The 25,965-nt window shown below is 35.8% G+C and overlaps 1 protein-coding gene and 1 pseudogene across 1 annotated transcript; one reads left to right on the forward strand and one right to left on the reverse strand.

Moving 5' to 3' along the window:
• Positions 1–2,149: 2,149 nt before the first annotated feature.
• On the reverse strand, positions 2,150–8,671 carry LOC120193924 (annotated as a pseudogene).
• A 13,619-nt stretch (positions 8,672–22,290) lies between these two features.
• LOC120194139 (pentatricopeptide repeat-containing protein At4g14170-like) lies at positions 22,291–25,199 on the forward strand. The gene has a single exon (XM_039196529.1). It carries the CDS (start codon positions 22,338–22,340, stop codon positions 24,687–24,689), a length of 2,352 nt encoding a protein of 783 aa, XP_039052460.1. The 5' UTR covers positions 22,291–22,337; the 3' UTR covers positions 24,690–25,199.
• The last annotated feature ends 766 nt before the right edge of the window (positions 25,200–25,965 follow it).

Raw genomic sequence — 25,965 nt, forward strand, 5'->3', positions numbered from 1 at the left:
GCAGCCAACAGTATTTGACGAGCTTCTTAGATGGCATTCAGGGAGCTTCGCCAACAAATCCCGTAAAATGCAATCTTGCTACTTAAATAAAGCTAACCAGACATACTTACAGTACACTTCTGTTGAGAATAAAGGAAAAAGAAAATTTACGGACAGCTTTCTGATATTGTTATTCTCTTGTATTTCCATGGAAGCTGAGAGTAAACGAAGGAAGGAGAATTTAAAGAAGGAAATAAAAGGAAAGGAAGCAAAGGCAACAAACACCCAGTTTCTTTTTATTTGGTTTTGGTCATTACAATTTACAAAGTCCCTATTTGGCAATTTGTAACAAACAGTTAATTTCATGCATAAAAACCAGAAGACACTAGGTTTTATAGAGTTTGACATAAATAAAATTTTAGGGTGGGTATAATTAATAAATAAATAATTATCGAAGAAAATTTAAATTTCAAAACAAACACGAACCTACTCTCACTTAACCATGGATCACCACTATTCAAAGACAATCTATTTTAAATTAAATTATGTGACTATGATATCGTTATCTTGAGAGGCGGAATTCATGGGGTCAAGGGAAGCTTTGGCCAAGGCAATTATTTCTTTAAGTATTAATATATATATATATATATATATATATATATATATATATATTAGATTTTGTATCGTTTTTTCTAGATCAAATTAAATTTTTTCGATTATGTTTAACCGGTGGTAGCAATTGTTTTAGTGCTGGTTGTTGACCGCATGTTTTATTTTTTTAATATTTTAATAAGAATAATTTTGCATATGTAGTACGTTTTTCTCTTTTTTTGTGGCAGTTTTTTGTCTTCTTCCTCGATCATTTGACATATTTTAATTTTATCTTTTCTCACGGTTGGATTTGACGACACCGCGACTGATCAATATGACATAATCCTGTTGATCTTTTATGTCATGGAACCTTGGATTGAATTTGGATATATAATTTTCATTCGTGGATTGTTTCTCGCAATATTCGGCTCTTATTTGTGGTTCTCGATTTTTTTCAATAGCTTAATCTTTATTTATGGTTTGTTTGTCGATACAATCAGATTTGTTCGTATCTATTTTTGTTTGAGTTTTTTGGTTAAGTTTTTAACATTTTCCATGTATGACTTTACATGATCCAAAGTGACTAATTTCAACCAACAACCAGTTGGTCTAGTGGGATAAGACATTAGATCCCTTAAGCAAGGTAAGTGATTCAAATCCTGACGATTTCGATTGGAGCAAATTGGGTTGGGAGGGTCGCCATTGCCTCAGTAGTACCCGATCCGGATTCGTCGATCAATAGATGGATATAGGTGGTTATACCAGAAAGTGACTAATTTCAATATGATAGGAAAATATCCAAATTATATATTTAATTTTATGATAATAGATATAAACAATAATTGTAATTTTGAATATTTTTTTTAATAAGACTAGCTAGCTGCTTCTATTAGCGGTAGAGCAAGGGGATGGAGCAGAGAGACATAAAGTATTCTTCAGTTACTGCATTTATTTCTCCACCAATTAATACATATTTTATTTTATTTTTTTATTAAACTAAAGTAATTATAAAATAGTGTATGTTCTAAATACTCTCAACCATTTGACAATGAATGCTTAATCACTCTATTGCAGTCGCTGGTGCTCGAACATGTGACCTAAAGGAACAACAATTCCTTAAATCACTGAGGTAAATTGGTTCGTGCATATTTTATTTTAAATATCTATTTAGGCTTTTTAATTATTTAATTTAATTTTAAAAATAACTTAAAAATTATCATATATTTTAATATGAAAAACCGAGTCTATAAATTTTTTTTATTGATACATAGTTTCTAATCTATCAATATACGATATGTACCTTTAAAAACGAACCTTTAAATTGTGTCTCAACTATTTCGTTGGTACATGCCTTTCAATAGTTTGCCCTTTATTGTTTTTGGTCTGCACGTGTGTAGCTAATGAAAATCAGTAGAGCAACCATTGCTAACATGAGATGCGAGTGCTGATATTCTATGTAAAAGGTAAAAAGGACAAGTATAAACACATGTCGCGTCTGAATGTGTACAAAAGGCACACAAAAAACAATGCCTTGGTGTTGATTTCCATGAGAGCTTAATGGAAAAGAATTATAATAGTAGAAAACCCAATGCAGAATCAAACAGTGTCATTTCCTAATACTACAGACTTTATGATACAATGATAAAACTCAAAAGAATTACAATCTGCAAAAACATGTTTCTAAGGAGATCCTATTTGGTTCCTTGTAGAAGATCCTCCATCTGGTCCGGAAACCATTATCTGCCATTTTCAAAAACATAAATCATTCATTCAAACAGTCAAAAAAAAGAGCAGACATCATAGGTTCATGCTTCATGTAATAACAAGAGAACTGGATCACAACTTACATTGCAGTCGAAGGCGAATCTCCTGGCAAGCATGATGGCTGCATTTCTCTCTCTGTCAGATTCGAATGCTAATACGACCGAAAACCCTTTCTTTGCTTGCCAAAACAATGCCTGGGCAGCCGCGTTTCCACCCCCTCTTACTCCACACAGCTAAAGCAAAAGCATGTAGGGTAAAAGGAAATCGAAACATAGTACCCATATTGGATACGAACGTCGGTAAATTTAATTAATGTTGAAGTATGGTGAGATCATTATCCATATATTTGCATGCAATGCTCTTTCTATGCAATATACACTTTTTTCCAACAAATAACACCCAAAATATAAGACTGAAAAAGGAACAATGTGAAGAATAAAGCGTAAGTATCCTCGAACAACATTACACCTAAGCATATTTCATCAATGAGAAATTCACAAGACTTAATATACCTGCATTGAGCTGGAATAATATTCTTTGGCGATCGTCGTCTTTCCTTTGCATAGCTTCATCCTATCTTTCCAACATGTAGTACATGAATAGATTCAGATGGGTGATCCGCACCATTCATTTGGGTAACAACTACCTATAAAATAATAACAGGGGTAATGCTATTATATTAGAAGCTCAAATAAACAGATTATGCGTTCAAAATCATAATGGGAATATGCCATCCATGATTCCATTCATTTACAACAAATGCATATCAAACAAACAAGAATTAGATGCAAAGCAAACATAGTAGATTGTTTTTTCCCCCAGCAGATACAAGCATAGGAAGACCCGATGTTGAGTTACTAATTGAAGTACCAAAACCAAATAAAGGGGGGAACTTTAAGTAGGATAATGTACGTTGAATTCAACATCATGTTTCCGCACAAGGGCCTCTACATAGTTTCCCAAACCAGCAGCTGCTCTCACAAAGGAACAAAAGTTATAAAAATAAAATTTAAAAGCAAGAATTAAAGGAAAAACAAGCATAGAAAACCTGGATCAATGGGACCAGTAGTTGTCAATACGATTGGATGGCCATCATAAGTAATCTCAACCTGCAGGATTCGACCAACATCAAAAGGCTCTGGAGCATACACTGATTTGCTAGCACCTGGATTAAACAAGGTGGATTAATAAAATCGGATCCAAAAAAGAACAAGGCCATTAAGTTGTCGCATTACCACCTGTTCAGTAATCATAAACATAAAAAGTAAAGATTGCTATCATTACCCAGTATAAGCTCCTTTTTGCCACCTTCAGATGAAATACGATACCACTGAGTTGAGCATTGGGAAAGTTCGGGAGCAATATCAGAGCAAGGCTTAATTCGCAAATATGAACCTAAAGTTTCAGCACCATCTAATTCATATATATGAGATAAATTTGCCTCAACTCTTTTGCTTCTTGCTAGCTGCAAAGAGAGTAAAGCAAAGCAGATGATTTAAGAAGTTGATGATTAAACAAGACAAATTAATATCTGCACCAGTCTATCCCACACAAATGCCTACAAGAAATTATAAAGAAGGGTTGAATTGACAATCCTTTGTAAAAACTACCACATAGCGCATGCAAACTAGAAAAGAACATGAGACTAAGTAATCCCCCTATTTAAGCTTATCTGCACTGAAATGGAACAACAATCTTGTGAACTTAGCAGCTGATGTATAATTTATATAAAAATTCAGCTAGGGATGACTGTAATTTGGATAGAAAGAAACCATATGATCAAGTGTATGGCAGATTGTTTTGATATATATATATACATGAAAAATGAAATTGAAGCCTTTCTTTGATGTTGAACTAATTTACAATCTTATTTAAGCTGTAGATAGTATACAATCCATGAATTTAGTCTTACTTTACTTTTCTTATGAAGGCAGGAATGGCATTTAATTTGGTTCAAACATTCAACATGCATCAAGCCCCAAAATGTGTCCACTATGCTAAAACGTGAGAATTACAGAAAAGTATTGTCCATAGATGCTAGACTTTGCTAACCTTTCAGTTTCATCCAACGTTCCTACAACAAAACACATCCCAATGTGCTAAAAGGAATGAAGAGTGAAAAGAAATGAATGACTATTTGTGGCTCAACATTTGTACCATAAAAAGTATTAAGAAGAATCAAGAACCTACATACAAAAAGGTAAAAAGGCAAACCTCTTTTTGAAGAAGTAATGAATGCTTAGACTTCTCTGCAAGTGAATCCTTAATGCACAAGCTCATGCTCCATATCCATAACCTGCATGAGTGTTGGCAATTTGATTTGTCATGCTGAAAAATACATATAAGAGGATGCCTCTACAAATTTTAATTCAATATTAGTACATAAAAGAGGATGCCTCTACAAATTTAAATGCAATATAGCTTTTTGTGTATACATTAAAAAACCATCCATAGCTTATTCATTTGTCACCAAATAAGCCATCATTCAATGAGAGTTTGGCAACAGAGCAAGAATGAACTCAAGAATGCAACATTTCAACAAAATTTCATCAATATAGAGCCGTTAGTCAGAGTCCAACATTATGTCCAAGTCAAATTGCATCATTTAACACTATATCCTGAGCTCCGGGTTCGATGAACAGAAACTACCTGTACTTACCCCAGAATATGAGTTTTAAGAATTAACATGTTTTGAATTTCTAAAGCAACCACATACAACTTGAATTATGTACAAAAAATAAACTGATTTTTCATGGATAAAAAATTATATAACACTAGCAACATGCCATAAATGATTGAGTGAAAAACAACTTAAAAGAATGTTTTCGAATACTTATGGTGTAAATAAAGAAAGGGCAAAAGAGAGAAAACAACAGTTACAGTTCTGAGATAAACCTTGCTTGGTTGGTGCAGCATTTTAATCCGTCTAGCATCTTGCACCTCCTTCATTAATTCTTCCAGGTCCTGAAATCCATGCAAAATATCCATTCTAAAAAAAGTATGATATAATTAATATATATAAGAGAGAGAGAGAGAGAGAGAAATTGAACAATTGACATATTAAAAGAACACAAAGTAGAAACGGTATAATGAACGTGAGAAGCTCACAAGAAAAGTATGAGATTTGTATTAATTATAGTAAATTGAGAAACGTCCAAGCAATAGATACTTTATAAAGTTATTGCAATGCGGAAAGAGAGCAGTATCAGTAAAAATCATGATGCATTTACCAAGAGATCTTTAACAATGGAAATTCAATAATAAAACTTTATTAATAAACAGAATATTTTATAAAACAAATAACAAAAACCTGTTTGCCTGAAGCTCGAGACATTTGTTCTTGCCCCTGAAGGGCCTCTTCCACTCTCTGAACTGCTGCTCTTGCGCTCTCAATTTCAGCTCGAGCATGTGCTCTTTCCTCATCAACAAGTTTCTTAGCATCTTCAGAAGCCTATATAGAGACACAAGTATACAAAAGTAAAGCAGTAGAGGAAAATTTAGTGCATTCAAAGTCAAAAAAATTTGAGAATATATCATATGGACTCTGGACCAGCAGAATTCGAAGCAGCCTTTCACTCTCAAAACAGATATCCGATGACAAGAAAAAGCAAGGTTTGCCTATTTTTCATCTAAAACTAGATTTAAATAACTTAAAAAAGAAAAAAAGAATCCTTATGAAAACAGATAAAACGGAAATAAAATACCCTATTTGAGAATGTGCGAGAACAGTTCTCTTAAAGACTACTACATTGAAAAATCATTATTTTAAGAATGAAAAACTGTTATTGAAACAGGAACCAAACACAAACTTTCCTTAGAACATTGATGGCAAGGGATTGTCTTATTATAGATACAACCATAAATATTTTAGAACTAGGATATCAAGCTTTTCATTCCCTGCCCACATATCGCTTAACAATAAGCAAAAGATGGGCACGGAAAATAAAAGTGTGGCAGTATAATCAGAAAGTAATTAACTAAGCATTTCCACCACCATAAAAAGAAGAGAGAAAAACCGAATAAACTAAATTAAAAAGATGAGAGAAAAAGATTAAAGTCAAAGCAGGTCTCATAAAGAATAGCTACACAAGATCTCTAGAATAATAGTACACTATTTAACTAGAAATGGCAAGCAAAAAATTTGCTAAACTATTATCTTATCCAAATTACAATAGGACATCCTCACACTCCAATCCCAAGGTATACACAAGTGAATTTCAGATAAGCATAACATAACCTATATCACCACAGCCAAAAATATAGGTACTTTAATAAAAGGCATTTTCCCACTAAACTACAATAACAGACAAAAAGGGGCCATACCTATTCACTATTCAGCCAAAATCATTTATAGAGGTACTTGAACATGAAACTCAGGAAAAGACTGTTACAAGTCATTGGTTGGCAATGATAATACATTTAGAAGAACAAAGTAATAAATAAGCCATTAATTATCACTCAATCTCATACCAAGAAAGAAAACACTTAGGAAGCACTGCATGCATGTATAACAAAAATGATGCTTTTAATTTCGCCCCCATTTCCAGATATTTTATGTAAAAATGCATCCTAAAAAATAACAATAATAACTTATTTCAAAATTCAAAAGGAGGGATGACACATTATCTGGGGTTTATCATAAGCTAATATTACATGTTTGAGGAAATTTGCTAGTTTCTTCACTTCTGTCTTCTCTTGAAGCAACTCCCCTTCTCTTTGAGTCAGTTGAACTGCCAGAGCTTCAACCTGGGGAAGCAGACACAATTAAAGATCATTATCGCCTCACTTAAAGTTAGCGGCAATATTAAACAATAATACAACTTGATACTTTAGATGAAGCATATAAAGGGGAAAATACACAAGGATTGAAAGAGGACATATCAAGCATTGAAGATTTATCTTCCCTTTTTGTGTCTTATCCATCTTTTCCACCCAAAAGGTCAGGGAGAGGTATACATTCTCAAATCTGATCATAAAGAATTAATCCAACAATGCCAATTGAAGCAACAAAACTAAAACTCATGACCTTAAAGCTACACCATTCTTTATTCTCAGTTTCACCTTAAACATTATTTCCTTTATGCATCAAGACATATAGAAAAGTTATATTACAGAAAAACATAGCGATGCAACTTAAATACTAGCAATTAACTTTCAAAACTATGGTAATCGGTAATACATCGGCATATCTCTATATATTCAATGGTAGAAAAAGTCAAGAACACTAACCATGGCAATAGCTTCCTCTGCATCATCTTTGTTTCTTCCAGCTACACGGCCTTTCAAGGATTCCAGGGCATCTCTAAGCTTCTTCAAAAGGACATGTTTCTCCAATGAAGCTGCTCTCTGAGCCTTGCCTGAATCCATTGAATGACTAGCTTATAAATTTGTTCAAATGACTATCCATAGTGGTTAGAAATTACTAATAAAAGTTTCAATGCCTCTCAACTTCGAATGGAATCAACAGACAATGACAGAAGAATCACTCGCACAAATGTACTACTCCGAGTTCATACTTATTTCTTACAGTGATATTTCTAGGAGCATAAATGATGAACAACCCAAAACAAAATATTTTTAACAGTCTATCTAAAATAATCCTGCAATGCATATATAAATTAACTTAGAATGAAGCTGACCTCTTCAGAAAACTTAGCAGCAGCAGCTAACCCCTTCTCGAATTTACTAGCAAGGTCGCGAACAGAGAGGCGTTTCTGCTGCTCCAATAACAAGGCGGTCTCACGTGCAATGACCTCCTTCATGGTCAAAACTTTAGGGTCTTCTTTGGCATCCAAAATCTGATTATTTGCCCCAATTTTGTAATTGGGAAAGCGACTCGAAGCAAATATCACGTCGGCTGATACAGCTGAAACTGCTTCCTTTTGCATAGTATTGCTGAACTCATGACTTACCCTCGTCATTGTCCCAAAATTGAACTCTGTTAAATCACCCAAAAAAAAGTTCTAATTTTTGGGTTCGGTAGTGGGATTTAAAACTACTAGAGAAGAGTTGAGAATGAAAATATCGTTATCAAAAACAGCTTAAACCAGACTGAGGGTCAGTGTTAAACAACTTAATTATTTCGATTACGTTGTTTAATAATCTAACTGGTTATCAAACACTAAAAAAACCAAATTTAATCAGATGATTTGAAGTTTGCAGAACAAAACAGAATAATTGTTCAATTTTTTTTTTAAATATATATATAAAGGGAAAACGAATAGAAACTTACAGATCAAGAAAAATGTGGAAATTGAATTGCTGGATCAGCTGATATGAAATGGAAAGAGTTTGAGGATGATGTTAGAAAACTTAATAATATGAATAGTTGACTAAGAACATAGGGAAATAAGAGAGAAACAGAATATGCAATGAAGTTTTCTTTTTTAAAATTTTTGAGTGTTGGTTGGTTGTTCTACTTTTTTTTTTTTGGAAAGAAGACGAACAAAAGTTGAAAATGCCGCCCGCCTTTTACCCTTTGAATTTTACCGCTTTGCCTGCCTCTTTTATTTTGTCCAGGCAAGGCAAGGGGCCAACAGAAATGGTAAGAAATACGACACTATCTAATGTCTGGTTGTTCACCGACTTTGAACTTTACAGCTGCTTGGATTAGGTTTATAAACCATAGGAAATGGTAAGAAAGAGAAAATGCATTTTGGGAAATAGCAAGGAAGAGAAAATGAAGGAAAATGCGAGAAAGGGAAATAGTAAGAAAGAGAAAATGAAAGAAAATGCGTGAAAGGGCAATGGATGAAAAAGATGAGGGGATGGACGGAAACCTTTATTGAATTTTACTCGCTTTCGTTCTTCCCATTCCTAACTATTTCCTTCCTTTATTTTCCTTCTTTCTTTATATTTTTCTCCCTGGCTATTGCATAAAATATTAATTTTAATCATAATATAATTATAAAATAAATGTTTTCTGTACGTATATAACATGAACATTTACATAAATAATCATTCGACGTGATCAATTTTATTAAAAATTTATCCTATTAAATTTATATAAATATAAAATAATCTAAAAATAATTATCACATAGTAAGCATGCATAAATAATCATATTCGACGTGATCAATTTTTATTAAAATATTATCCTATTAAATTTTATATAAATATAAAATAATCTAAAAATAATTATCACATAGTAAGCATGAGGGGCTATTTTCCCAGTATATCACCGGTGATCGGTATTATTATCGATCTAACATCGGTCAGACTATATTTCCCGATCTAACACCCTTAGTAGAAAAGCGCGCTCCATGCACCATGCTATATGTTGATTTGGCGCCATGTGGGTATAGCGCGCCCCCTGCCCCGCGATATACGGTGATCTGATGCCACGTGGGTATAGCGTGCCCCCTGATCCGCGCTATACGCCACATAGGGGTATAGCGCGGATCAGAAGGCGCGCTATACGCCGTACCAAAATTATATTATTACCGGCTCACATCTCCTCGCATCTCTCCTCTCTTATAAATTAATATAATAATTCCGTCAACGAGTAATAATTCTCGTAATTTTCTCAAATTTAATTTAGAAGTTCGTGCGATTTTTCGTTATAAGGTAATTTTGTTATAATTTTTTAATTATACTTATTGTTTATTATCATTATTTGAAAAAATATTATACTAATTATTTTCAATTAATTTTTATGTTTTTAAAATTGAAAAGAGAGAGCATACGTCGAATAGTTTTGCGGTGCAGGTAATAATATAAATATATTATTTAGGTTTGTTTAAGCTATTTTTTTACAGATATAATATTGTCGCACTTTTAAACTCAAAGATGACGCGACTTTCAGCTATTGTTTATTATGATGGTGAAATTCGAGAAGATGAAATTGGCGTTTTTTCGTATCAAATGGTTGTTAAATATCATTCAAGAGAAACATAACTCTTGAGGAGCTATACGAAGATTTCGAGGAAGATTCATGTTGGAAGTAACAGAAGATATCGTCGTTGCAGTACAGATTTCCAACATCATTGTTGCCATTACTTATACAGCGTTCGAACTTTCGAACAACGATGATGTTCAAATGATGGTTGAAGCTCAAAGTAATTATTCAGACGCCGCTATTGATGTATGCACATTTTGTTCAGTGTGTGCTGTTTGGATCAATCTTTAAGCTCACACTATGGGCTGGCTGAACAAGTTGATCAAGTTGACAGCCCGACTACAATAATGTGTAATGATTTTAATGCCATAATGGGGAGACATTCATCTGCAACTCCTTACGATATGTACCGAGGTGGGTCCACGAACAATCCGTATGGCAACACCGCGTCCAGTTCAAGGGGAGGCATTCATCTGCAAATTTCTTTGACCATATGAAGATGCCATCGACGCAACCATCTGTGCAGTTTCCATTTGACACGATGGCTTCAAGCTCGAGAGGGAGGCATTCGACTGCGAGCATTTTCGATCTCAATGTCGATATGCCTTCCAGTTCAAGGGGAATGCGTGCAAGTAATAGGTTCTTCGACCTAAATGTGAAGAGTATGGAGGAACCATCATCTCCCAGAAGAACCGCTTCGTGAGCCTGGTGCGGATGGTGCTGAGACTGGACTATTCATTCACCCAGAATCACCGCAATTCAACTCCGATGATGATGAAGTTCCAGGAAATGTGCACAAACTGACCCTCCTGCACACATGTATGAAGCTGATTATGGTGCAATGTACGGGCCAGAATTTGCGGATATGCCTCATCTCGGTGACTATGGATATTACTCATCAATAAATAATTGTAGGCATGGAGTTTTCAAGCAAAGAAGAAGCGATGATGGCTATCAAAAGTTATAATATCCATAATTCTGTTCAGTCCAGAGTCAACCGATCGACGACCGAAAAATATGTATGCTACTGTGTCCGACGCAAAAACGGATGCAATTGGATGGTTCGCATATCGAAAATGAAGAGGAAAAACAACATATGGAAACTAACAGTATACAACGGTCCTCACACATATTGTGCTGGAGGGGTCAACCAAGATCATCCGAACTTGGACTCTGAAGTGATATGTTAAGCCATCATGCCCATGCTAAAAGCAAGCTCTCATATAGCTGTTGCAGTGTTGATTTTAGCTATACAATCGCAGTATGGGTACACCGTCTCCTATAAAAAAGCTTGGTTGGCAAAACAAAATGCCATTGTCAAACTTCATGGCGAATGGGATGCATCTTACAACGAACTTCCAGGTTGGTTTAGGTTGGCGCGGACGTTGAATCCTGGGATAATTGTGGACTTCGAAACCTCCTGTGCATACCATAATGATCGAGTTCTTCACGATCGATGCCAATTCTACTGGGTTTTTTGGAGTTACCCACAGTGCGTTAATGCTGCCAAATACTGCAAGCCTATGGTCCAGATCGACGGGACTTTCTTATATGGAAAATACAAACAAGTTTTATTATTGAAAGTTGTCCAAGATGGCAATCACAGTATTCTTCCAGTTTCCTTTGCTCTTGTCGAAGGAGAAGATACAGATTCTTGGGCTTTTTTCTCCGAGATTTACGTGCACATGTTATCACGAGGGAAAAAATTTGTGTCATTTCAGATCGCGGAGCTGGGATCAAAGAAGCAATGGAGTCTTTGGGTCCAATGTGGCAACCACCCTTTGTCCAACATAGGTATTGTCTCTGACACATTGTTGCGAACTATCATGGAAGGTACAAGAAGAATGATGAGCGTCAATTAATTGTACGCATGAGTAAGTGAAAGCAAGTTAGTAAGTTATACATTTTTTTGATCATTTTAATTTAGTAAAGAAAGCAAGTTAGTAAGTTATACATTTTTTGATAAGGTTACGAACTACTTCCTCGAACGTTTGAATCAATGCTTCAAGATTTACGGGCGAAGAACGAGGAAGGATACGATTACATCAGCCTCATCGATAAAGAAATGTGGACGAACGCATATGATGGTGGATATCGATATGGACACATGACGACCAACTTGGCTGAGGCAATCAATTTAACCTTAAAGGATACACGTCACTTACCTGTAGCGGCTTTGGTAAAAACTACATATTTTCATTTGGGGGTGCTTTTTGCGAAGCTTGGGGGACAAGCTCAAACCTGGATGCAAGGAGGTCATGTCTATCACCCTAGATTAGTTGCAGATCTACAGAAAAAATTGATGCATCAAATGGAATGTCTGTAACAAGCTTCTCTAAAAGGCATGAAATGTTTCATGTCACAGAGTTACCCCGACCACTTCAAGGGATTGAAGCTATGTCGTTAAGAGTAAATCTAAGGGACAGAGCGTGCGACTGCGGGTTTTTTCAAGCCCTCAAGTATCCATGCTCTCATGTGATAGCAGCTTGCTCGCATACACGTCAAGACTATAACCATTTTGTAGATCTCGTATACCTATTATCTGAAGTTTTTAAGGTATACGAATTTGTGTTTCCCCCCATAGGTAATGACAAAGACCCTGATGAGGTTCAAGGTTGGCTTTCGATTGTACCAAATCCGAGTTTATTGAGGGAGCGTGGTCGTCCAAAATCTAATCGAATTCATTGCGATATGGATATTCGATAAAGATCTAGACAAGACAGAAGATGTGGCCATTGTAGAAACCCATGACACACTAGAAAAAACATGTCCACTTCTGTTGTCATCAAGTAACAATTGATGAGGAAATGATGTATTTGTTTATCAAATAATAATTCTTATATTTTAATTTGCATTTACTTCAAGTTAATGTCATTCGATAATCGCTGATGAAGATTAAAAAACGAACACTGTTATTAAATTTTATCAAACTAATAACAATTTGATATTTAAATAAAACAAACTTACAATAAGAATTAAATGGTAAATGATAACCAAATTACAATAACTGATATTAAATGGTAATAAACAAAATTAACTAAAATATATTAAAAAAAGTCCAACAAATTTAACAAAATAAAGTAAGTATTAAATGAGAAATAATAAAAAATTACAATTAAACAAAATAAAGTAAATACAAATATAATAAAAAAAATCTATCGATGCCTGCGTCGCGAATATGTTCCGCATGGCGGTGGCTGTTGGTCTCGAGGAGGATTTCTTCGTATCACTGGTTCTGACTCATCGTTGTCGTTACCATCGTTGTCATCGTCATCGTCGTCATCCTAAGTAGGTACATCAGGTTGATGAGGAGCTGATGACGATGAAGCACCTCCATAGAATAATGACCCTGGAGGTGTATGACTGACTATCCCACCGGCATGCGAAAATTGGGAAAATTGGGAAAACCCAGACATCGCTGAGTGTGAAAACTGTACAAGAGGTGTCTGTGCTGCGGCCATGGGAGATGAGGATGAACCCGTTAAATATCCAACATATGAACCCCAAGTCGAATCTGCAAATATAGACCCATAATAGCCTCCAGGAGAGGTCATTTGCGACGGTGGCGGTGGCGGGGTCATAAAACCAGGTGAAGGCGGCGACGGCATCTGGTAATGGAAAGGCGATGGCGGCATCATATATGGCTGCGACATCATATATGGCTGCGGTGGCTGCTGGGAAGGTCCTGCTGGTGTAGCTGAGGATGAACCGGAAGCACCTGCTCTCCGTCCACGAGTCGGGGGACGATGGTGCTGTGTCGGTGAACGTCTCTGTCAACGTCATGGAAAGGTCTGCTCTCGTGCATCCTCGGGGAGTAGAAACGGTTTCCCGTTACTGTTGAACCACTCATAATAATCCTCAGCATACATCAAGAGGTCATCAAAAATGGGCTCTCTACGGGGAAGGCGTCGATGTCGATCCTCTCACAATACGACCCACTCATGATGCCTCACCATCCAATCTGTATCTGTCTTGCCGTGTCTATCTAAGCTATGCAACTCGTCCATATTGCGAGGTGCTTCCGGAATTGGTTGAAAACAACCAAACTGCCGGAGCACGCGATCAGAGGAGTGCCACTCAACGGTCGCATAACAGATCAGAGGGACCATCGCCATCCAAACATCTGATGGACCCCTCAACTCAGGTGGGATTACCGCCCTCACATCATCAGTAGAATATGGCACCCATTCAAACTAAAACAAATAATATATAATTTTTATCAAAATAATAATCTAATTATATAACTATAATCTAAAATCAATTTTTAAACATTAAAATTCATACTTGTGTGTCAGCCTTCTGATCGATTAGCACCCTAATTTTTTCTAAATCATCAGGTAGCTCCTGATGATTTTTCCTATCAGTAGACCACCTATTCAAGGAAAAAAATTTGTTATACGCTGTATAAAATTAGTAATATACAAAATCAGTTTTATAATTACCTCAGAAGTAGTGGAAATACTAATGGGTTCTTCACAACAGGACATAAAAAGGGCAATCGATACCATGCCCAAGACTGCAGCAGCAGGAGACATCCGACGATAGCATTACGTCTGTAGTCAGTGGCTCCACACATCTCCCTGTACAACAAAGCCAAAACTGTCGAGCCCCAACTGAATGATCCGGCGAGACGAAAGTCGCTAAGATGTCGCTAAGATGTCGCAACCACATGCAGTGAAGTAGGTTGCGCGATTTGTCCGGCATCAATAACCCTCCTATCAACTACAGTATGCATGCCCGTGCATACATCTTAACCTCATCCTCAGAGGTGTCTGCGCTCAAATCCCGAAAATTGGCATCTAACCAATTTAACGGTATCCTACCTCCGATAAAATTTTCCGGGACACGTCCTAGACTATCCCGACACAAAGTAGTCCAAGAACCGGAAGATATCCCCGATATCACAACTCCATCCACCGAAAGCCTCAGGTGCATAGAAACATCCTCAAGCGTGATCGTGCACTCTCCACATGGAAGATGGAATGTGTGGGTCTCCGACCTCCACCGCTCTACTATGGTAGAAATCAGGTCTGGCTCTATCTTACAGTGACCCTGATATTTACCTATGTAACCGAATCCAGCCTTTACTAAATACGACAAGACATGGCTGGGTATCACTAACTTAAGATTCCTAATAAAAGGATCTAATACACGGTCCTTCTCCTAAAAATAAATAATTACAAAAAATAATTCTTAATCTAATAATCATGCATTAAATGAATCAACTAATTACTACTAATAATTTAAATTAAATTAAAACGTTAAAATGTTACCGTATCAGTAAAGTGTCGAGATATTTAATTTTTAATCTAATAATCATGCATTAAATAAATCAACTAAATATTACTAATAATTTAAATTAAATTAAAACGTTAAAATGTTGCCGTATCAACAAAGTGTAGAGATATATGATTTCCATCCGAGCGAAGTAGACTACCTTTCATTATATATCTGCAAAAGAATTATATTAGTAAAATATTAAATAAAGTAAAAATATAATAGTAAAAATATTATAAAATATACCTTAAAAAAAGAGAGTATTTGAGATAAATTTAGAGAATTTGGTGTGATAAAAGTGATTGAGGATTGGGGTATTTATAGGGAGGATTGAGATGTGAGGGGTCGGGTATTTAGGGGTATAGCGCGCCCCTGCACCGCGCTATACCCCACGTGTCAGATACGCAGGTATAGCGCGGATCAGGGGGCGCGCTATACCCATGTGGCGCCAAATCAGCATATAGCGCGGTACAGGGGGCGCGCTTTTCTGCTAAGGGTGTTAAATCGGAAAATATAGTCTGACCGGTGTTAGATCGATAATAATACCGATCACCGGTGATATACAGGGAAAATAGCCAAGCATGAGGAGCATAATGATATTATTAAACAAAAAAAAGGCGGTAAAAATGTTTTCGGTACGAACAATGACGCACTAGACAAGTTAAATCTTAAATTTGACAACAACCAGGGATGAATAAGAGGTGGATGGATACATCACTCTTAAAATTTTAAATTTTTTATATATTTTAAATTTATATATAAATTTTTATTAAAAAATTATGTTTTATTTTTTGAAAGTTTATAGATTCGTCATTTAATATAAAATTATGCATTCGCCCCTAATAATAATAACAACTTAATTTTTAAAAAAACGAATTTAAATTTATAATTTACCCACTATGATGAATTAGACAATTATATATAAACTAAGAAATATTTAACTAAGAAATATTTAACTATGTAAATGTGTCATTTTTTTCTAGAATAAATTTGTAATGTGTAAAAATTCTATAATCGACTTGAGTAAAAGTGATCACCATACACACCTTTCTTGGATTTTCGTCCGAGCTGGTGTCAAGCGGGCAAAGCGCAGATCACCATCCGGCCATCGTGGGCAAAATTGACATGTGGCGGAAAGCGCGGATCAACATCCGCGCCTACCATAAATACCCTCAATTGGCTGTCGCTCCCCCTTAATTACCACCTCCTCCTCCCCTATAAATATCACCTCATTCAACTCTTAAACCACGTCAAAAAAAAACTCTCATTCTTACTTTTATCATTCATTCTAACAAGTTTCAAGTGAGTTATGTTATTGCTTTTAGAAGATAAAATTATTTTTATTATATTTATAATAATTAAATAGTGTATTATTTTATTATATTTGACTGTGCTAATTTTTTTCCCAGTTATAAAATGGAAGTCGAGTTGTTATGTTTAGATAAGAGTCATATCTTGAGTCATTTTGCAGATATAGTAACAATTTGAAATTGTGTTATGTTAATTATTTTGAATGTTTTTTAGTATTAGTTTATATTTTAATGTGCGTACTATTTATTTAATTAGAGGAATGATCGTATATTAAATCCATTTATTCGGAACGCTAACTTAAAGATACCAAATCGTGTCTGGTCATATTTAGCCGAGGCTGGATTTAATTACATAGCTAGATAAGAAGGGCATTGTAACCTTGAATTCAACCTTACTTTTTCACTGGTCGAGAGGTGGAGACCAGAGATACACACATTTCATATACCGTGTGAGGAGTGCACTATTACGTTGGAGGATGTTTCCTTACATTTGGGGCTTCTGATAGATGGGGATGTCATTTCTGGTGTGGCAGATATTGATTGACATTCCTTGTGCGATGAGAATCTTAGAGGTATCTTGTCTAATTTCAATGGCGGTTAAATACCGTTATCATGGTTGACTACAAATTTTCGACAGTTGAGCGACAACTGTTCCGAGGAAGAGGTTAAAATATTTGTTCAGGTTTGCATATTACAACTCATAGGAAGGATCTTGATGCCCGATAAATCTCGCAACCAAGTTTATTGTATGTATGTGGTTGCGACTCCTCACCAATTTTTTAGTTACAGGGTCATTTAGTTGGGGCTCCACAGTTTTTACATCTCTTTATAGAGAAATGTGTGTGAGCAACTGATTATCAGAAAAATGCTATCAGCGGATGTCTCCTGCTTCTGCATTCATGGGTGTGGTATCGTATGCTCTTTTTATGTCCGATGCTGAAGAACTTGTTAGTTTTCACGTTATTGCTGAGGTAATTTCAATGTCGAGTTCGTAAATAAATAGTTTTTTGAGTGTATAATGAATATTTTTTTACACTAAATAGGTGGTCATGTTTAAGGAAAGATCATCGAGAAATACTAGACGAATTAGAAGAAATTTGACTACTCATTTATTAAAAAACTGGTACACGAGTATGCATTTAAATTTTATTATTTAACTTTAGTTATCGTTATATAATTAAAATGTTATTTTGAAAAGAATTGTATATATTTGTTGTAGTTTCAATTGAGTCCTTATGTTACTGACGAAATAATGCATTGTATCCCACCTAATATGAGTGGCCCACTAGATATATGGATAGTGGTGGTCTCTCTGATATGTTATGCTATTGTTGAGTGGTATCCGACTGATCGTGTGCTTCGACAATTCGGTTTCATATAATCTATTCCATTTGAAGCGGTCGTGGCATTTATGTGACATGAAATAATTCACGGGCTCAAGAGAAGTTAGTTATAGACATTCTAATTAAAGCAACAATTAGTTTTTGTAGATTTACAACTAATCTTGGGTGATAAACATGATCGTTTTGTATCCAAGTTTGAGCTTGTCCATCGAGCTTGGCAAAAAGTGCTCCCAAACGAAAATATATCATTTTAACCAAAGTTGTAACTGGTAAAAGGCGCGCCCTTTAAGGTCGAATTGATAGCCTCAGCCAAGTTGGTCGCCGTGTGTCCATATCAATATCCACTATCATATGCATTTATCCATATTTCTTTGTTTAATGAGACTGATATAATTGTATCCTTGCTCATTTTCCCTCGTAATTCTTGAAGCATGGACTCAAACGTCTGAGGTAGTAGTTCGTAACCTGAGCGATTTATGTAGCACTTACTGTTAAGTTCCCATAAAAAAAGAAAATTCTACAAAAATAAAATTAAGAAATGTGACATACCCATGCGCACAAGTAATTGGTGTTCATCATTCTTCTTGAACTTTCCATGATAGTTAGTTCCAATATGTCAGGCACAGTATCGATGTTGGACATAAGGTGGTTGCCACATTGGACCCAAATAGTCCATTGCTGATTTGATCTCAGCTCCGCGATCTGAAATGACACATATTTTTTCCCTTGTGGCAACATGTAAGCATAAGTTTTTTTATAAAAAACCCAAGAATCTATATATTCTCCTTCAACAAGGGCAAAATCAACTGGAAGAATATTGCATTTGCCATCTTGAACAACTGCCAATAGTAGAACTTGTTTGTATTTTTCCATACAAGAATGTCCCATCAATCTGGACCACAAACTTACAATATTTTCACAACATTAATGCATTGTAGGTAAGTCCAAAACAGCCGATAGAATTGGCATCTATGGTGAAGCACTCGATCATTGTTATATGCATGGCAAGTATCAAAGTTCACTATTGTCCCAGGATTCAGTCTGTGCACTACCCTAAACCAACTTAGTAGTTTATTGTAGGATGAATCCCACTCACCGTGCATTTTTTTAATGGCATTCTGCTTTGCCTTCTATGCTTTCCTATAGGAGACGGTGTACCCACATTGAGACTGTATAGGTGAAATCAGCACATCAATAACTATATGAGAGTTTGCTTTGACGATGGGCATGATGGCTTGACGGATAATATTGAAGTCCAAATTGGGATAGTCCTAGTTGATCCCTTTAGCACAACATGTATGAGGACATTTGTATACTGCTAGTTCCCATATGTTATTTTTCCTATTCCTCTTCGATACAAGAATCATCTAGTTACATTCGTTATCACGTTGGACACAATAGTAGACATACTTTTCGATGATGGATCAGTCGACTCTAGAGTGAACAAAATTACGAACAAAATTACGAATGTTGTAATTCTTAATAGCAACAATCATTTTTTCTTTCGATGAAAACTCTATTCCGATATATAACTCATTATCATTGACTTGCGAGTTAAATCCATAGTCACCAACATTAGACATATCCTTAAATTATGGCCTTGTACATTGCACCATAGTCAGCTTCATACATGTGTGCTGGAGGTTCGGTGTGTACCGTAGTTGTGGAAACTTCATCTACATAATCATTATTAAAGTTCATGTTAAATTGCAGTGATTCTGGCTCAATGAATAGTCCAGTCTCAGCACCATTTGCACTTATCTCAAGAAGAGGTTCTTCTGGTAGAGATGAAGGTTCCTATACGATGCCGATATTTAGGTCAAACAAGATGGTAGTTGAATGAGGTTCTTCTGGTAGAAATGAAGGTTCCTATACGATACCGATATTTAGGTCAAACAAGCTGGTAGTTGAATGCATTCCCCTTGGACTTGAAGGAATCGTGTCATACGGGTTTTGGATTGAGTATTGTGTCGCAAGTATCTCGACATTGAGGTCGAAGAACTCGCAGTTGAATTCCTCCCCCTAGAACTTAAAGGCATCGTGTCAAATGGGTACTGAACAGATTGTTGTGTCGATGACATCTTTATATTCAAGTCAAAGAAATTGGCAGATGAATGCCTTCATCTTGAACTGGAAGCAACGTTGCCATACGGATTATTCGTGGAGCCACCTCGATAAACATCCTAACATGTTGCTGATGAATGTCTTCCTATTGAACTTGATGGGATTGTACCATGATGTGGATTTCTCATTATGGCATTAAAATCATTACACATCATTGTAGTTGGCCTGTCAACTTGATTAGCTTATTGAACCAGCCCATAGTGAGAGCATAATGACATACCATGAACCGCATACACTTCAACAAATGTCGCATATATCTGTGTATCGGTGTCTGAATTTTGATTATGAGAATCAACCATCATAGGAGCATCGTCATCGTTGGAGAGTTTGAACGCTATATAAGTTAACATAAATATTGTTGTTGGAAATTTATACTGAAGTGAGGATAATCTTCTAGTACTTCTAACATGAATATTCCTTGGCATTTTAGTGATCAGCTATTCAAGAGTGACGTTTCTCTTGAAAGATATTCTGACATAATGATTTAATTACAGACAACGCCTGTTTCATATTCTTTAATTTCTCCATCATAGTAAACAATAGCTAAAATACGCCTCATTTTTAGAGTTTGATAGTTTGAAAGATTGAGAGTCTTATATCTGCAAAAAATAATAGATTAAATACGCCTAATTAAATAAATAATAAATGAACTTAAAAATAAACTAATGCTAAAACATTTTAAAAAAATTCATAATAAATTTAATAACGCAATTTAATATTGTTACCGTCTTGGGAAAATGTCTCGAAATTTGACCATGCCTTCTATTTTATATCAGAACAAAATAAAATCAAATCATTAGTACAAACAATTTTGGTCAAATAATTAAATATAAAATAAATATAATAATAAATAATTTTACATTATAAGAACTATAATAAAATCTACTTAGCTTGATAGAAGGAAGAATGTGAAAGTAATTTTGGTGTGGTTTGGTTTTTGCATTCGAAGGTATTTATAGGGAAGAAGAGAGGTAAGTCGTCGAGCTTAAAGGCTCAGGTAATAATGTAGTACCCAATAATTCAAGGTGAATAATGGAAGGCATCTACGCCTTCCGTCGTGTGTCAGTTTTCCTCGTGAAATCGCGGATGGTGATCCTCGATTTGTCCTAATGACCCCAATTCGGACGAAAACCTAGAAAAGATACGGATGATGATCTGCGCCTTCCGTCCATGTCAATAAATAAGTGTTAGATCTGTAAAATTTGATAAATGGGTGCATGATATGTAATTATTAATCGATTTTTTTATAACAACGTCAATCTTTATATGATGTCATATATTTGACTTGGAGGATGGTTTATTTACTTAAATTCCAAGTAAGGGTTACGAGGCTAGAGAAAAATTATAGGAAAAAGTTTTGATGGGAAGTTGGTCAAAGCCATGCGTGGACACGTCATTGATGTGAGTGTTTATATATTTGGATCTTGAAAAGGCATCAATAATTTACGAAAACAATAATAATAACCAAATTGAATGAAGCGCATAGCGATTAATTACGGTTAATGGGTTTGTGGGGTTTGGACCCTGTTCTTTCCATTTTGTTATCTTTTACATTTTTTTTAGGCTTATATCTTAAAATATATTTTATTTTTTATTTAAGTATTTAAAGTATTTTTTAATTAAAATAAACACTTAAAGTTATTTTTTTAACCAATATATATTTAAACTATTCAAATATTTTCATCTAATTTATAAAAAAGTTGATATATAATATTAATTAAATAATACTTTAGGTACTTGGGTGAAACAATTTGAATACTTTAGGTATTTGTTTTGACTAAAAAATATTTTACAAAATTGAAAATTTTGGTAAGACAATTTCTCAAATTAAAAATTTTAATTTTTAATTTTTAAAGTTCAACGAGCAAAATAGGAAAGAGAGTAAAGTTTAGTGATAAATTTATAATTTACCCTAATATTTATTGGCAAGACAATTTCTCAAATTATTAAAAAGAAAATTTTGATGAACCAGAACTGAATGATATGCAATGGAGTAGATCCTATAATTATAAATACTGAAATATGGTTAAACATAAATTGTAAAGAGCATCCTAGTTTGAGGAAGCCGTAGAATTTTGAGTGTTAGCACAACATCAGCATGCACGTAAGGCCATGTGTAATTACAACACCCTAACCAAAACTCTGCTTTCCCTCTGCTCCAAAACCAGATCTTTTATCCAAACCAAGCAAACTCACGCCTTTGCCATTCTCCATGGCCTCCTCCCCACCGACATTTCCCTCTCCGCCTCTCTCATTCTCCGCTACGCCGCTTTTAGTTCCCCTTCAACTTGTCTCCTCCTGTTCCAACAAGCTCTTCCCTATTCTCGAACGCCTTTCTTATGGAACACCTTCATCCGTGCTTTATCCATCGCTAGAGTTAATCACGACGGATTTCAGTTCCATATTTACAATTCAATGCTTCGAACAGGAATAAAACCCGATGTTTATACTTTCCCTTTCCTTCTCAAGGCTTGTGCCGATGGTTTTTATTTTCAAAAAGGCTTGGAGGTTCATGGGACTGTTATTAAAACTGGGTTTGGTTCGAGCGTTTTATTAGGCAATACCCTCTTGTCCTTTTATGGCAACTGCGGGGGTTTGAGGGAAGCGAGGAAAGTGTTTGAAGAAATGCGTGAGAGAGATGTTGTATCATGGAATACAGTTCTAGGGTTTTTTTCGGTTAATGGGTTTTACTTGGAGGCCCTTGATTTTTTCTCCCTAATGAATTTTAGTTCTGACATGAAGCCCAACATGGTTACTTTTGTCACTTTGTTGCCCGTTTGTGGAAGGGTCGGAGATATAAGGTTGGTGGTGCAGATTCAAGGAAGTGTTGTTAAGGTTGGATTAAATTCTGAAGTTACCATCGGGAATGCATTGATTGATGCATATGGGAAATGTCTCGGTTCAGATGATTCAAAACGAGTTTTTGATGAAATGGTGGATAAAAATGGGGTTTCTTGGAATGCAATAATTTTTAGTCTAGCTTACATGGGGCTTAATAGGGATGCGTTGGATATGTTCAGGTTGATGATGGAGGTTGGGCTGACACCCGATTCCATCACTATTTCAAGTATGATAGCATTGTTGGTTGAGTTAGAATTTTTCAATTTAGCAAAGGAGATTCATGGTTTTAGTCTGAGATTTGGCATTGAACATGATGCATTTATCTCGAACACATTGATCGATATGTATGCAAAAGCAGGTCATCCGAGTTCAGCTTCAAATGTGTTTCGCCAAATGAATTTGAGGAGAAATGTTGTTTCGTGGAATGCCATGGTTGCCAATTTTGCTCAGAATAGGTTCGAGTCGGCGGCTATGGAACTAATAAGAGAAATGCAAGCTCAAGGTGAGGTTCCAGATTCCATTACCTTAACAAATGTTCTTCCAGCTTGTGGACGGGTAGGATCTCTTCAAAATGGAAAAGAAATTCATGGTAGAACGATTCGTCTGGGATCCAACTATGATCTGTTTGTTTCCAATGCTCTGACAGACATGTATGCAAAATGTGGACACCTAAAGCTTGCTCAAAATGTCTTTAACACCTCAATTAAGGATGAAGTCTCATACAATATTTTGATCGTAGGCTATTCACAAACTAGTGAATGGTCAAAATCTGTGAGTTTGTTCTTAGAAATGGAGCTCATTGGTATGAAACATGATGTAGTTTCATTCATGGGTGTTACATCAGCCTGTGCAAACCAAGCCGCGTTCAAGCAAGGCAAAGAAATCCATGGACTGGCTGTGAGAAGGCATTTTCACACCCATCTCTTTGTCGCTAATTCCCTATTGGACTTCTACACTAGATGTGGAGAAATTGACACTGCTAGGAAGCTCTTTGACCAGATTAAGCACAAGGACGTTGCCTCATGGAATACTATGATATTAGGTTATGGAATGCTAGGTGAACTAGACCCTGCCATCAGTCTCTTTGAAGCAATGAAGACAGATGGTATTGAGTATGATTCGGTTTCATACATTGCAATACTATCGGCTTGTAGCCATGGGGGATTACTTGATAAAGGGAGGAAATACTTCGAAGCAATGAAAAATCAGAAAATTAAGCCAACAGAAATGCATTACGCATGTATGGTCGATCTTCTGGGCAGGGCTGGCCTACTGGAAGAGGCAAAAGAACTTATTAAAAGCTTGACAGTAACCCCGGATGCTAATATTTGGGGTGCTTTACTTGGAGCATGCCGAATTTTCGGAAATGTTGAGCTAGGGTGTTGGGCTGCTGAGAATTTGTTTAAGTTAAAGCCCCAGCATGCTGGATACTATACTGTTCTATCAAACATGTATGCTGAAGCAGGGAAATGGGATGAGGCAAATAGGGTTAAGGAACTGATGAAATTAAGGGGCGCAAGTAAGAAACCCGGGTGCAGTTGGGTTCATATCCAGGACCAGGTCCATGCTTTTGTGGCTGGAGAGAGAATGGAGAGATTGGATCCAACTCAATGGCTTGCTTGATACAGATCAAATTTTGTTATGAACATTTTCATTCAGCTTGGCAGTTCATCACCTGAGATTATTCAGAAGCTCTTCTTGTCAATAATATTTAGGTCTCGTTACTGTTGTGTGTCTTATGGGCGTTATTAGATATCACACGTGTGTATTTCTCAAGGAGAGGACTGCGAGAGCGGTGACGAAAAGAGGGGATAGGGTCAGCACCGGCACAATCCTTCAGCCCTATTCATTGAATAAAGCTTGTTTCAGCAGTTCATGGCACCCATCCGGGGCAGAGATGGATTGATCAAGTATCGGTGCCCGAATATGTTTGTTCGTGTTAATCGTCACCAAGCCTGATCATGGACACCGAATATGATCGTTTTAACTGTCAGCCAAGCCTGATCATGGACCAAGTTCGACGCTGTTCAGCATTCTCTGATGCTTAAGGAGCTCCTTTCTGCCTTTGGCCTGCAACCGTCGAAGTTTTAAAGTGGTGGGGGGGGGGGGGGAACAAAAAGGAAGATGAGAAGGTAGAAATAAATAAATAAATCAAGGTACTATATTTAGTTGAACTAAGCCTTCAAGCACGCCTGCATTTTCATTTAGCACATAATTTTGTCGATAAATCGGAGTATACAAGTTGACTCACCCTGCCTGCATTAACATTTCCTACAGCTTTCAAATTTTTGAAAAAAATAAACATTTTATTCATTTTGCAGAGAGTGATTATAAGACAGCTTTAGACTGGGTAAAAGATCATCTACTATGTCCCGGACCTTTCTTGGATCTGGTTAGAGATATTGTATCAGTTCTTAGAAAACGGGCAATTGTACTTCGTTGTGTTAAGAGGAGTGTTAATGCGAAAGCCGACGAACTAGCAAAAGAAGGAATAGGGTAGAGGTTTCTGTCCTTAAAGAGGTTGAGGATCATTTGGCTGGTTACTGGTTGTAGATGAAGCGTGGGATTCTCCTTGTTTTGGAGAGGTTTTATAATGAACTTTGTATTTGATTTTATGTGTAATAAAATGCGAGGTCCTCTTATTCTCTTTCTTCTATTTTTTTTAACAATGACAATTGAATTTCATTAATAAAAATAGAGAAATCAAAATTATAACGTATCTAAAGAAAAAATTATAGACAAAAATCACTAAAAATTCATACATAAAAATTAAAATATTAAATCCAAAGATACGAAGAGAATGAAACATTCCAAACATCAAAACAATCTAGTAACTTTTATAAAACTCTCTCTCTTTCGAACGAGACATTTTACGATGTGGTAAAGAAATAATGAGCGA

This window comes from Hibiscus syriacus, unplaced genomic scaffold (genome assembly GCF_006381635.1).
Source record: "Hibiscus syriacus cultivar Baekdansim isolate YM2019G1 unplaced genomic scaffold, ASM638163v2 tig00116997_pilon, whole genome shotgun sequence".
NCBI lineage: Eukaryota > Viridiplantae > Streptophyta > Magnoliopsida > Malvales > Malvaceae > Hibiscus > Hibiscus syriacus.